The sequence below is a fragment of the Mesoplodon bidens genome (assembly GCF_964165515.1).
Source record: "Mesoplodon bidens genome assembly, chromosome: 1".
Classification (NCBI taxonomy): domain Eukaryota; kingdom Metazoa; phylum Chordata; class Mammalia; order Artiodactyla; family Ziphiidae; genus Mesoplodon; species Mesoplodon bidens.
This window is the reverse complement of record NC_138176.1, coordinates 26,521,776-26,535,656: the sequence shown is the minus strand read 5'-3', so window position 1 is coordinate 26,535,656 and position 13,881 is coordinate 26,521,776. Positions and strand designations below refer to the sequence as shown.

Genomic DNA, 13,881 nt, shown 5'->3' with positions numbered 1-13,881 from the left:
GCCACCTCGCCCCAGGGAGGGCTGGCCAGGCCGCCCACGGGGTGGGTAGGTGGCCGGGCCTGTTCTGGTTTTGAAAGCAGGGGCTGGAGAGCCCTGCTGTTTCCAAACCACAGACGCCTCCCCTTTCCAAACACTTTCCCCTCCGTCAGCAGTCTCCCTGGCTCCCCTCCCAGTCCCTACAACTTACCCAACCCCGATGCAAGAGGCCTTTTGATTCCAGAGGCCTGGTTGGCTCTGGGACTGGGGGAGTGGAGGCCCCGGGGAAGCACTGCTTTTCTCTTGTCTAGTTATATACGACCCACTGCCTGTTCCCCCCTCGTCAGCTCGGCTGTTTGCAGTGAAGTTTCTCCCAGCCAACTTCCTGCAAGTTTTTCTTGGCTGCCTGATTTAACTTAGCCCTAATTTAACTTAGGGCTAAGACTGGGAAATGATGTTGTTTAGGTCTCTTATTCAAGAGAGAGAAGTCGTGGGCCTGCATTTGCTTACATACTTACAAATGTGTGGCTGGCCATAGAATTATGCATTTAGTTGGGTATCTGTGTCTACTTACATCATGTTATGTTTATAACTGTAAATACTGTTGCCGATATACACGTGGTATAGGAGGTATGTATACGAGACCGCATACGAAGCTGTACGTGTACTTGGGGGGTAGCTGCAGAGGTGTACCTATGATGCGGTTGTGTGGATAATGCATCTGTGACTGTGTAAATAATGCAAACGTGGAATGGTCTACGCGAGGGTGCGTAAGTGTGTACTGTGAGTGGCTGTGTGCACGGGACCGCAGACGTGCAGCTGTGTAGGGCCTGGATGGGACACTGTACCGTGGCCACGCCCGTGGCTCTCGGGGTTGTGTGCTGGCGGTCATGCTTCACCGATTGAAGTGTCCAAGAGTCCATGTGGTCGTGGAGACAAGAGGTGTGTTTGGGGTTCAGTGTGTGATGGTGTTTGGAGCAGATGTGGGACGGGATGGGGACAGGCCAAACCTTCCACCCTGCTCTTTTTCCAGGCCAGTGTCCCACTCTCCTTTGCTGCCAAGGCTCAGGGCTGCTTCCCAGCCTGGCCCCCCAGCTATGCTGCCCCACCCGTCCTACCTCTAGGGTGCCTTTGCTTCACATTCAGCCTGTTCCCTCTGCTTCCACGACTTGGCCCCCTGCCCTGCGCCAGCACCCAGGGTCCAACCCACACTCCACCCTCAGGACAAGCTGGGCCCCCTCGCAGCCAGCGCTCTGAGCCTGATGCTGAGCCAGACACGGGTGGTGGCCACCCCTGAGTCCAGGCTTGCTGCTGCCTGGGGCTTGGGGCAGATACCAAAACAGGGTCTCACAGTGGTTCAGGAACAAGCTTTGGGGGTAGGGTGCGAGTCATGGGGCATCCCTGCTAATTCTGGAAAAGCCAATGCTTATTACACACCCCTCCGGCTGTGCCGTCACCGTCCGGAACACATACCCTCCACTCTCCTTGAGGCAGGAGAAATGGGCCACCCACTGGCCTTGGGGCTCTGGAGGTGTTTAGAGGTTTGTTCAGAGGCCTGTCCCTAATTTCCCTGCCTCACAAGCTCTTGGATGTTGGAAAGGCCCTGGACTGGCAAACGTCTTGGTTCCTAATCAGCCTGTATGGCAGGCCAGGGGCTTCCCTGGAATAGTCTTGGTCAGGCTCAAGTCCCAACAGCTAGTGCTGGGGCTGCTGGAGCCCCCAGCTGGACCTGACCCCACCATCAGAACTTGTTGAGGCTGTGCCCTGGGGCCCGGCTGTGTCTGGGTTTTGTTCCTTCTCTAGTTTCCCTGGAGCTGAATGAGGAGATTGTGAGCTGCTCCTTCTTCCTACACTGTCCCTAAGTAATTGCTAGAATAGCTCTGGCCAAGGGAGCCCTTCCTCAGAGGAGGGAGGCAATGAAGGGCAGGGGTGAGGGGCACGGCCCAGGCAGAGACCCAGACACGCTCAGTTCTCTCAATCTGAAGCTTCAGGGTAAATGTGGCCTTTCTTAGAGTCCAGCTGCCCCCATAATCCTGTCCTAAGTCCCATGACCCCTGCCCCCAGGATGCTGGCCAAAGACAGAGCTGCCCCCATTGTCACCCCGATTCCCAAGCGGCCCCTGCGCCCCCCTCCCGCCTCCCCTCCCCCCCCCCGCCAGCTAGAGTAGGTGAGAGGAAAGTCTGGCTGGTGAATCTGGGTAAGGAGGCCACAGGGCAGAGAGAAGCAGAGCCCAGGAAGGAGGAGAAGTGTTAGTGAAAGAGAGAGAGGCGGCAGCTGTGGGTGAGCAGAAGCTGGCCCCGCATCGTCACCTCGGCTGTGCTGCCTGTTGACCATCCCGCCCAGGGTCCACCGGCGATCCAGGCGCCGCAGATGGGCCTTGCGTCTCTTGGACACTGGTGTGGGAGGTGGCGATGGAACACGCGGCCGACGGGAACCGGCGGAGAGAATGGACATGAGTATGAGATGGGATGGGTGGGGAAGGGATGGAGGGAGGGAAGGTTCGCACCCCCAGGTCTTCACCGCCTGGACTGAGCCCCGGTGGCACATGCCTGCTGGAGGGGCGCGGATCTGACCAGTGGCAGGACGCTGGCAGGTGGGGAATAACTCAACCAAAGCCAAATTGCACGGGTTATGCCCCCGAGCCTGGGAGGGGCTAGGAATTTAGAATCCCAGCACCTGAGAGGGGAAGAGGAGCCTTGGCTCCAGCCCAGTGCAAGGAGGACCCTTGGCTGCGGCCCTAGGGGGAGGACATGGCTCCCACCAATGCTGGGCAGTGATGGTTCCCAGGAGGGTGTGCCCCACTCTCCACCAGGGCTCACATCCACCTGTTCCCCTGCCCCCACTCACTCAGCAAGTCCTGCATGTGAACCTGCCACCACGGGCCAGGCACTGCGGGTAGAAGAATAAATGTGCCCAGCAGAGACGTGGGGTCTCTTCCTTGGGGGGCTTATAACTCTCACCATCCTGGGTTGGTTTATGTCTTTGCTTTTTCAGTCACCCCCAATGGGTCAAGTCTGTTGAGGGCTAAGACTCTGCATCTCTGCGTCCCCAGGGCCTGGCACGGGGCTGATCCTTCAGAAATGATGCCGAGTGAAGCACACACAGTAGGATGCCACAGGCCTTGGTCTGTTCCTTCCCCACATGCTACCCACTGGATTTCTGACAACGGAGGACCTGCCTCCCAGCTTTTCACTGCTCCGCACTCCTTTCATCTGCACAGGTCCTCTGGCTGCTATGGACCAGCTCCATATGCCCCCCGCCTTCCTATGGGACGCCCAGGTGGATCGGGGCCCCCACCTGCTGGCACTGCAGAAGGAGGGTGCCAGGCTGCCCAGGTCTGGGGGAGGGAGGCCAGCACTTAAGAGTCAAACTGTCCAGACACAACTGAGCCACATCCCCCCAGGGCCTCCTGGGAAGTACTTATTTTTCCAGAGGGAGAAGAGAAGCCTCTTTGACCTGCTTCTTGTAAGCAGGAGGCCTGGACAAAAGGTTAGGGGTATGGATTCAGTCCAGGCTGCACTGCCAGGTTACTGTGTCACCCTGGCAGGCTGCCATCCCTCCCTAAACCTCTGTTTCCTCATCTGTCTTTGGGGTTGACACCACCTGCCCTGGTGTGAAATAAGACAGGGACTGGACGGGCTCTGTGGAATGGAGATGAGGTCTCGTGTGAGGTCAGACCGGGAGGAACCTGGACAGCTGACCTCCTGGGGGTGTGTCCACCTGGTCTCTCTGTGGGCAGAGGAGCTTCACTTCAGCTGATGCCCAGCCTGGGGCCACCTTAGCAGTAAGTGACATTTACCCGGTTTAAACCAGGTACCAAGACCATCTCACTGGAGCCTCACAAAAGCCCCACGTAGCTGGCACTCTCCCCATTCTAGAAATGGGAGGCCAGAGGCACAGGGATGTTCAGGAACCCTCTGAGTCACACACCCGAGTGTCAAGGCGGCACGCAAATCCACGCAGTCTGGCTCTGGAGCCTGGACTCTAGACCCTGCGCCCTTTAGGCACCAACAGTGGAGAAGTCCTGGTCCCTGGGGCCAATGCCAGTCCAGGGAGAAAGGCAGGTCATTGCCGGTGGCTGCAGGGTGCAGGGCACAGGCAGAGACCCAGGTTCGGGTCTTGGCTCTGCCACTAACTGATCTGGGGACTCCGTGGAGGTGACACCCTCTAGGCCTCCACTTCCTCACCTCTGAGGTGATGCGCCTCACTGAAGCACCCTGCCAACGTCGGGCCTGGACCCTCCTCATCAGCAATGGACAAGAGGGTCTCAGCCCCCACCTCGGCCCTCCTGCCCCCTACTGAAACATTTCTGCATTCTCCACAGCACACCTGGCTTCAGGAGACACATGAACATATGCCAGAATATCTGATAATAGAAATAAACCGAAACAGCCTCTTTTCTTTATGAAGCAATGGAACATGAGCTGTTCGGGAAGCTCTGATGGGATGAAGGCTTCCAATTTCTGCCTATAGAGCTCAGGGGACCTACAATGGGATGGCAACAGGGCTGGGGTAGAGATGGCCAGAGACGGGACCAGGGTGGGCTGATCTCTTAGCCACATGGCTGCCAGTGCAGACTGGCGGACACACCACAGCTGTTGGGCCTTGGGCTGGGGTACTGAGTCCTGAGCCCTTCCGTACAGCTGCGGGGAGATGCCCACGATGTGATGATGGAACTCACAGCTGCCCAAATGTTGCCAGGGGTGCTGGCACACAGGTCCTATCAACGTGTGCAGAGGAACCTATTATCAGGAGGTTCGCCCTGAGCATACACGCGCACGCGCACATACACACCCGCCCCCGCCCTCACTTGAAGGCGGAACCTCCACTGGCTGCCTGGTTCTTACTCCATCGAGGTCAAAATTCTCTATAACCTGTTACTGCTTGTTCTGTGCAAAGCACCCAATCTCTCTTCAAACCAGCCTGGCGGCATCAGTGCCCACGCACCTCTCAGGCTCCTTCCTGCCCACTTGGTGTCCTGGTCCTCCAGCATCTACCTGACGTCTCCACTCTTACTCTCTTGGCATGACCTTTTCAGGTGGGGCTCCAATTCCACACACATAGGCACACATACACCCTCCTAGACTTGCTCAAGAAAATGCTTCACGGAGAGGCATGTGGCACGGTGGGAAGACCACTGGCGGAGGAGGCTGACCAGGGCTCAAGCCTTATGAGGACAAATACACATCTAAATATTTGCAGCCTCAGTTCCTGCATCTGGAAAATGGAGATGGTGAGAGAGCCTTCCCAGGGTGGTGAGGGCATTTCAAGTACCAGGGCAGACACCTAGGAGTGAGTGAGACCTCGGTACACTCTAGGGATTGTTATTTCTGAAAAGCCCTGGGATACCCCCCAGAATGTGGAACTGGATAGGAGGTGAGGCCTGGTGACTGCAGACAAAACAGACCGCACCCAGCTCAGGGGCTACGACCCTGCACCGCTGCAGAGGTGCGAGGGAACCAGAGATGAGATGGGGGACAGGCTCAGCCCCTGGGCTCGGGGAGCAGCCAGGAAAGACCGAGTACCTGGCCTGAACGTGCTAGCCCTTCTCAATGGGGCCTGGTCTCTGGAAACCTGTCACAAGGCAGACATGCACTGCAGGGGCTGCAGTACTGGTCAAGGGACTGAAATACGGCATTTACATGGGAGGAAGGGCGGGGCTCCAACTGCCTGCCTGCCGAGTAACCGACATTTGGGAGAAGGATGAATACGGAGCTGGGGCTTGGCAGGCCGCTAATTTTGGCCTGGGCTGTGTGGAATGGGGGAGTGGGGCAGGGGCAGGCCTGGAGGTGGCCTGAGCCCCGGGTGGCAGGCATACATCCCCCTGGCTCTCAGATGTGCCCATTTGGACGGTCCCCACTGACCGTTAGGGCAAGCGTTCCTGCTGCCAGACTAAGGGAGGCTTGGAAGTTACTAGGAGCAGGCAGCCGGGAACAGGGTGGCTCAGACTCGCTGGGCTCTGGCAGCCCGCTCTGGGGAATACCCAAGTCCACGGATAGGCTGAACAGGCCAGTGCTGGCTGGGGTTGGGAGGAGGGGCAGGCTCCTTGAAATGCACTGGAGAAAACCCCAGAAAAACCTCACCAGGGCAGAGCTAAGGAGAGAGGCTGACGGTGCAGGGGCTGGAGCCATCCCTGGGTTCCTGCAACACTGAGAAATGATTCACACACCTGCCCTCCATGTCTGCACCCCTCCATGTCTGCACAGGCTGTGCACGGCAGGAAGTTGTGTGCACACAGTCCCTTTGGGGTCGTCCCTGTTGCAGAGAGCACAGTGTGGGATGAGGGGGGCAAAGGTGGATCTCTGTGGGGACCCCCAGAGGAACCCAGGCCTGCTGGTGGGGACAGGGACCAGCCCTAAGACCCTTCTCCCCAATCTCTGCCCCAAAGTTGCCAAAGCCTGAGATCCACACCCCATGGGAATCTCCCCTCTAATTTTAGCCCCATGTGGGACCAGTAAGGACAGACCTGGCATAGGAGGTGAGCTTGTGGGTTGGCCTCAGTGACACGGGATCCTGGGAGAAGCAGGGGGGAAACATGATCCATATCGTTTTAGAGTTTCTGATGGTTTTAGGGAGAAGGGTGGGAAAGCTGCATCATCTCCCCGACCCCTTGAACCCGCAGGAGCTTACCTTCCCCAGTCTTGGAGGTGTTGATATCTGAGTCGTCCCGAGTACCATTCTGGGCCTCCAGGTAGGTGGCAGGGACCCAGCCCTGTTCCTCAGAGGTGCTCACGAACCACCAGCCTGCAGTGGGGACAAGAGAGCAGCCATGAGAGCCCAGCAGATGGCAGAGGTGGATGGGGCCAGGACGAGGAGGGAAGAAGCAGCGTGGAGGGGAGGGCACAGAGCCCCACGGCCTGGGTGCCTGGCAAACGGCTTGCCCACGTCCAGCCTCCTGGAGCCCAGGCTCCTCGCTGAGAAAGAAGAAACCAACACGCTCCCTGAGAAGAGGGCCTGATGGATCGCAATCCACTCACACAGACATTTGATTAAAAAAATTGAAAATGAAATTGACACAATGATATGCCCAACACGTGAAAGTTACCTTGCAGGAAAGGTCAAGGGAGCTCCGACCAAACACAGAGATAGTGTAGGGTCTTTCAAGCCCACTAGGACCACCGGTGTGACCTGGAGTTGGACCACTTTCTCTGCTTTTCAAGGCACCTGGGGGTAAAGGCCTCACAGATACGTTCTAGGGGTCACTGCTCCTGCTCCCCACCTCGGGTCAGTGGTATTTTCACATCAGTGCTACTCACAGCTGCCTTTTTTCAGTATGTTGACAACTCAATCACGGTAAGTGGGCACTGCACCCTTGAGTGACCCTTGAGGGCTGTGGCCAAGTGATAATGGCTCATTCATTTTCTTCCCCCTTTGCTGGCTCGTTCATTCATCATTCAAACAAACGCTGAGCAAAAGTACTCCAAACTTGGTGGCACCAGTTCTCTTTTCTGTCCATGACAGAGCTCAGCATGTCCAAACCTGGACTGGAGCCTGTCAGGAGAGCCCAGGGTTCCTCCCTGGCCAGCACTGAGGCCCCATCACCACGTGGCCACAGCAGTGAGTGGCTGCCCAAGGACGGGCACAAGGGGACCTCCAGGCGTTCCCAGCTGGGCTTAGCCCTGGGAGGTGGTGGAGGCTGCCTGGGGGCTGCTATGACAGCAATGGAGAGGGACGGACAACCCAAGTCCCACCACTGCACAGGACCTCAGCACCCAGGGTCAGCGCCTAGGTCTTCAACTTCCGATGCCCCACGCCACAGGCCTGGAGAGCAAACAGCCTGTGGTCTAGTCTTGAATGCCCACTGCACCCCACCCTCCCCAGGAAGTTCCACAACACTCTGTGAGCAGCTCTGCAAAACCTATGAGACACCATGACAGCTGTATGATACCATAATGTTGGACACATGTCCTTCTACGTTTGTCCACACCCACAGAACGTCTAGCACCAAGAGCGAGCCCTAATGCAAACTAGGGACTCTGGGTGACTAGGATGTGTCAATGCAGGTTCATCAGTTGTAACAAATGCACCACTCTGGTGCGGGAGGTTGAGGATGGGGCAGGCTGTGCGTGCGTGGGGGCAGGTGTATATGAGATACCTCGGTACCTTCCACTCAATTTTCCGGGGAACCTAAGCTGCTCTAAAAAAACCAAAGTCTTCAAAAAAAAAGTTTAAGAGAAAGTCTCAAACAACGGTCTGGACTTCTGTGGTCCAGCCCTTAGCTGGGTCACTGCCCCTCCGGAACCTGGGATAGATGCCTTCTTTCCCTCCCTCTGCCAGATTCAGGTCAATTCCCTTGTCCTTCCCCCAAGTGGGATGGGTGTGGGCCACCTTCACAACACCCACGGCCACGTGCACCCCCTGGGCCTACCTGCCTGGGGCAGCACCGCCATCCTCCCTGACGCCCAGGCCACAGCAGCACAGCTGCTCAGGAGGCTGTGGCTGAGAGGCTCCAAAGAAGCCAGAGGGGTCTCTGCCTGGGATGTCTTCTCCCCTTCTCGCAGGCTCTGGGGGAACACTCTCAGGAACCCCAACAGTCTCTGCCAAGAGGCCCCGGGCCCAGTGTTCTTCCACAGAGCCCGACTGGAGGCCACGGGACAAGCTCCCGACCTCGTAGAGGCTCCTGCCCTGCGGCCCCGCCTCCTAGGCCACAGGAGTCGTTCTGACTCGTCTGCCACTTCCCCGGACACTGTAATGGTTCAGGGACTTTTCCAGGAACTGACATGGGTGCTCTGGCGACCTGAACCCTAAATCCCACGTTAACCAGGAATCGCAGGGATGTGTGGGAAGAGACGTCCTGAGAGTTAAGTCAATAAAACAAAGTCAGGAGATGGAGAAAGTCAGTCCTGATGACCATCACTGGACCCTGGGGCGCAGGTGTGCTAAAGCTAGACTGCTCTGTTGGACTTGCTAATTACAGTGAGCCAGTGACCTTCCTGGGCTGTTCAACTGAGCCAGAGCGGGTTTCACTCACTCACTAATGCCACCCCTACCCAGCAATTAGCAAGGTTCATAATCGAAGGTCCACCGTCATGAGTCAAGTCTGGAGAACAAAACCCAAGCCCACTGGGCACCTGCCACCACGGATTTTGGCATGTAAGGATGAAGCCCTCTGAGCCACTCTGGGTAAGCGGTCCCTCCCCGACCTCCTGCTCACAGGATAAGCTCCAAGAGCCCCAAAGAGCAGGCATCACAATTCCCAACTTGGAGTCACTTTTGGGAGGGTCTGGAAGGCTGAGGCTCTCACATGCCTGCCCAGGTCCAGGTCCCAATGCCAAAAGCTCAAAGGTTTTGGTTACCACACCCTCCAGACCCTCACCAAACTGTGTCTGGGGAGATGAAAGACCAGTCCCAGCCTCCAAAGCCAAGCCAAGTCCCAGTAGGCCAAGGAAGTGCCCTGAAGGCCTAGTCTCAAAGGGAAGCTCTTCCCAGGAGAGGGTTTCCCCAGGATGGGCCCAGGCTGGGGCCAGGGACCTTACTGTCATCAGACAGAACAGGGATGTGCCTGGAGAAACAGCGGAGGTTGGATGCATGTGTCTTGTGGAGGATTTGCCAAGATCTCTCCCATGCCCAGCCCCTCTCAGCCTCTCTTTCTACACCAAGGTGTGTCCACCACCAACTCCACCCTCTGAAACAACCTACTTGCTGTCTCAGTGGGAGCACAGTCTTTCCTTTCCTTGTGTGACCCCATGGCTTCCCAGGAAAGAAGGCGATTGGTGATCTCCTGATGGCTGGGCTGACTGTCTCCTAAGCCCTCTCTCTACTTCTGGAATCTGGGCTCCAAAGTCATCTTCAGCAGAGGTGAAGGAGGCAAGCCCCTCCATGGGTACCAGGAGGGCTTGCAGGGGATTTCTCCATCAGTCCCAGCCAAGCTTGTCTGTGTCCTCACATGTGTGAAGCAAGCCCACCAGCCTGCTGACCTCTTGCTGTCCCCTCTCCTGACCTCTTCCCATGGCCATCTCCAGACCAGGGCCCTGCATGGACCTTTCACCTTGGCTCCAAGGGCCTCATAATCCCAGGATTTAGGGCTCTTTTCTGCTGGTCGCATCGTTTCCCCTCCCTCCTAACTTCACACTTTTGGAACCTTCCATGTACTTTCTGTTCCCTCCTTCCCCCCAGGAGCCAGAGATGAGTGATGGAGGGATGGATCTGGACTTGTCCGTGCAGAGAATCTCCCAGGGGCAGGGCAGGGCTGGCCCTCCTCCTACCTCTGCTGCATAGGCCTGGCACTCAGGGTGAGCTGGGCAGGGACTTGCCGAGGGTCCGAGAGTGTGGCCGAGGTGCCCAATGGGCAGGGCAGCACGATGGTCTGAGCCTCACACCACCTGGGTGCCTCTTGGAGGTGCCAGGGCTGTCTTGAGTCCTTCCCACCTCAAAATCTCTGTTGCATCACGAGTTTCTATGGAGCGTGGGCCACATTACTGGCTGACTGTGATCATCGCACCCCAGGGCAGCAACTTAGGATCCTATTCTCCTGCTGCACTCCCAAGACTTGGGGCTGAGACTCTCACCATCCTCACGGCTTTGTGGACCTGCCGACCTTGCCCGAGAACACTGGCCTGGACTTCCACTCCAGCCCTGACACACGCAGAGCTGGGCTGTGTGGCTTCAAGTCTCAGGTCCCTCCCGCACCAGGCCCTGCAGAGAAGAGCTCACCACTGGCTGGGCTGTAGGCACCTCCGCGAAGCAAAGGTGGACAGGCTCAGTCACTGCCCAGACAGGTGTGGCTGAACAGGGGCAGAGGTGCCTACCCAGCTACACGCAGACCTCCTGGGAGCCCTGGCGTGAGTCACACAGTTGGGCCTCTGGGGGAGGCTCCCGGGGCCTGCACCCACCTACAGCTGCTGACAGGCCTCTCCCAGATGTCAGCAGCTCAGACGTCAAATGCTGCAACTGGGGCTCCTGACCAAGGTCACTGCTGCTCCACCAAGGAGCAATTAGAACCTGAACCACCGTGGGGGCAGCCCAGCTGGCCAAGAGGACTCAGACGTCAGCCAGCCCTCAGGGCTCCCAGGCTCCCCTCCAGCACACACCATGTCCTTGTTCCTGCAGAGGCACATAGTGGGAGGTAGGTTATGTCCACACACACATGCGTGGATGGCTGCCTGTGCACCTAGAACAGAGGTGTGTCTGTACATGCATCACATGATGATGATTATGGTCAGATGCTGAGAAGACACTCTGTCAGGAGCTAACGTTACACACATTACTTGATTTCATCTTCAAGAACCTTATGTTTTACTATCGTCATCATCCCCACTTGACAGACGTGGAAACTGAGGCAGAATAGATCACAATTAGGAAGACGCAGAGCTGGACTCAAAACCAAGCAGTCCAGCTTCACGACCCATATTCTTAACCACCACAGAAGTGGAGTAGGTGCACATCTGTGGTACGCAAAAGCGCAGAGGTGACTCCCTGAGAACAAGTGTCCCTGAATACTGGTGCTTTATATATGTGCCACCTGTGAGTGGGTATGTCCACGTTGCTGAGCGTTTGCTTTCTGTGCGTACACCATGAGTCCAGTCGCAGGTTTGAGAGTCTGTGTCTACAGGTGAGGATCCTCTGGGGGTAGAGGGTAATAATTAGGAATCTAGGGTCAGAAAGACTCAAATTCAAGTCCTGGCATGCAACTTCCTAGCTGTGTGATTTGGGGAAAATTACGAAACCTTTCTGAGCCTCAGTCTCTCCTCTCTGATATGGGAGTAATAAACTGAGCCCACCTCCCAAGGTTGTTGAAATGAACAGATGAGACATAAGTAGCTTAGCCTGGGGCCTAGCACAGAGTAGGAGCTGAAAACCCTGAGCTCTGATCAGGGTGGTGGTGGGTATTTGGTATTCTAGACTAACCGAGTCAGCATCCATGGGTGGCCAGGTGGTGTGTGTGCCCAAGGAGTGTGGCAGGAGGTACTCAATACAGCTTGGTGAACTGACATGTGTGTGTGTTTACTGCTATCTATGGAATTTGGGGACTGTCTTCAGGGGGTTCAGAAGAATGGAAGGCGCTATCTTTTGCAATATGGCGTGCTCTTTTCTCAGCTGATGCAATGCATGAAAGCAAGCATGGTGGGAAATGGGGCCGGGGGGAGATGTCCCTGGGGTTTTCCTCCTTGCCCTACATGTCTCAGGGCCCCCTCGGCCTGGCTCCTGTCCTTCAGCTCACACAGCTCCCCAGCACAGAGGTCCTACAGCCTCCTTTCTCCTTTAGGAAGCCCTCCCTAACTGACCCCCAAGTCCCAATAGCGTCCAAAGCATCACCCCCACAATTCACAGCAGCTTATGCACTCTGAGGATAAGTCTTGTTGGGACTCTAAGTATCTCGTCGATTTTGTCTCTAGGGCAGAGCTGAGCTTGCAGCAAGCAGAACAGCAGATGAGGAAACTGAGGCACAGCGCCTAAGTGCTGGAGCCAAAGATCTGACTCTGAATCCCATCTTTGCCACTTCCATGCTCTGTGGCCTCAAGAAAGTGACCTCACCTTTCTGAGCCTTGGTTTCTTCATCTGTAAAATGGTAAGACTACCACACAGGCTAGCGTGAGGATGAGATAAAGAACATTGCGTGGGGTCTGGCACACCAGCAGGCGCCCATTAAATGGAAGCCATGAGCTTTACTGAATGAAGGACTAAAGCCATAGGACGTGGGAGGTAAGGTGGCCAGCACTCGTGGATGCCCAGGGACCGGCCTGAGCCACAATATCTCACATCCTCGGAAGATGGATCCAAACTCCAAGCTGGCCTCTGCTACCCTTCCTCTTCTATCCTCCTAGCCTCCGTTCTTGGGAAAGGAAATTCAGCAAGGTTTTACTAAAGGACTGAGCTTTGGACTGATGAAGTGGCCACACCTGTGCCCAGTTGGGGCCAGTTGTTCCCCGACAGGCTGCCAGACTTGGCCTTTTCCCAAGAGGTCAACCCTGGTTCCCAGGCAAGAGGGGAGCAGGCTCTTTTTTGTTGTGAGGGCAGAGGACTTAGTGGAGAGCCCCCAAGGGGCCTGGGCTAGCTGGGAGGCCCCTTACACGCCCTGGCACCCCAGCCCGGCAGCCATGCTCTACCAGCGCCAGCCAGGCCACTGCTCAGGTAGGTCTTCCCAGCTGGAGTGCCTTATGCTGAGATGCCCCCCAGACGGGGCAAGAGAGGGCTACCATGTCCATTCTTTTGAATGGGAAACTGCAAGCTGATGTCCAGGAGCATTCAGATGCCGGACGTACAGGAAAAGGCTTCCTTCTGGCAGCTCCAGGCTAAGCCCCCGGGCTGGGGACATTGTCTGGGAGCTGAACTGGCCAAGCGTCCGAGAGCCGCCTCATGCTGGCCTCTCCTTCTGTGAGGACCGCGTGTCCACAGTGCCAGGGAAGAACAGAATTCAGCGAGGCTGGCCTATAGGCCAGGGCCCAGCCCTCTCCAGGAGGCAAAGGCCCAGAAAGAACAGCAAGGTCAAGGTCACCTGTCATAGCATCCGACCGGCTCAGTGGGACTCACTATAACCCACTTCACAATGGCTCAGGGGCCGAGGGTGGGAGAAGGCAGCACCGGGTGGCCTGGCCAGCACCTCCAGCTCAGGGCAGCGCTGGAGGACTCCCCACACCAGGTGGGGCAGGGAGCCCCTCAGCCACAGCAGGCAAAAGCTCGGGCCCAGAAGGCAGGCTCTCCCTCTGTCCAGGCTGAGCGTAGTCCTTAGCTGTTGGGCCAATTTCAAAGCCCTTTCAAACTGACTCTAACTGGGGTGGAAAGGGTGGAGCTAGAAACAGAGTGAGGCATGGACACACACACAGGGAGTCAGAGATGGAGACAGAGGGAGGGGATGGGAGGACTTGGGAGAGGGACTGGGGGCCTTAGCCTCTCTAGAAGGGGGCTGAGCCTGGCCATGGGTGGCAGGAAGTGATGGGCACTCCCAGGTCACTGTTGTCCCCAGGG

At 56.9% G+C, this 13,881-nt stretch overlaps 1 protein-coding gene across 5 annotated transcripts in view; it reads right to left on the bottom strand.

Annotated features, from left to right (window-relative positions):
- SH3PXD2A (SH3 and PX domains 2A) overlaps nt 1-13,881 on the bottom strand; it is a 246,985-nt gene that overhangs the window by 23,105 nt on the left and 209,999 nt on the right. For all 5 annotated transcript variants that reach the window (XM_081228410.1, XM_081228406.1, XM_081228407.1 and 2 more), the window contains 2 exons: nt 6,607-6,720; nt 2,286-2,369 (listed from right to left, as the gene is read on the bottom strand). In XM_081228410.1, the coding sequence (XP_081084536.1) occupies nt 2,286-2,369; nt 6,607-6,720 (198 nt within the window). The remainder of the gene's footprint in view (nt 1-2,285; nt 2,370-6,606; nt 6,721-13,881) is intronic.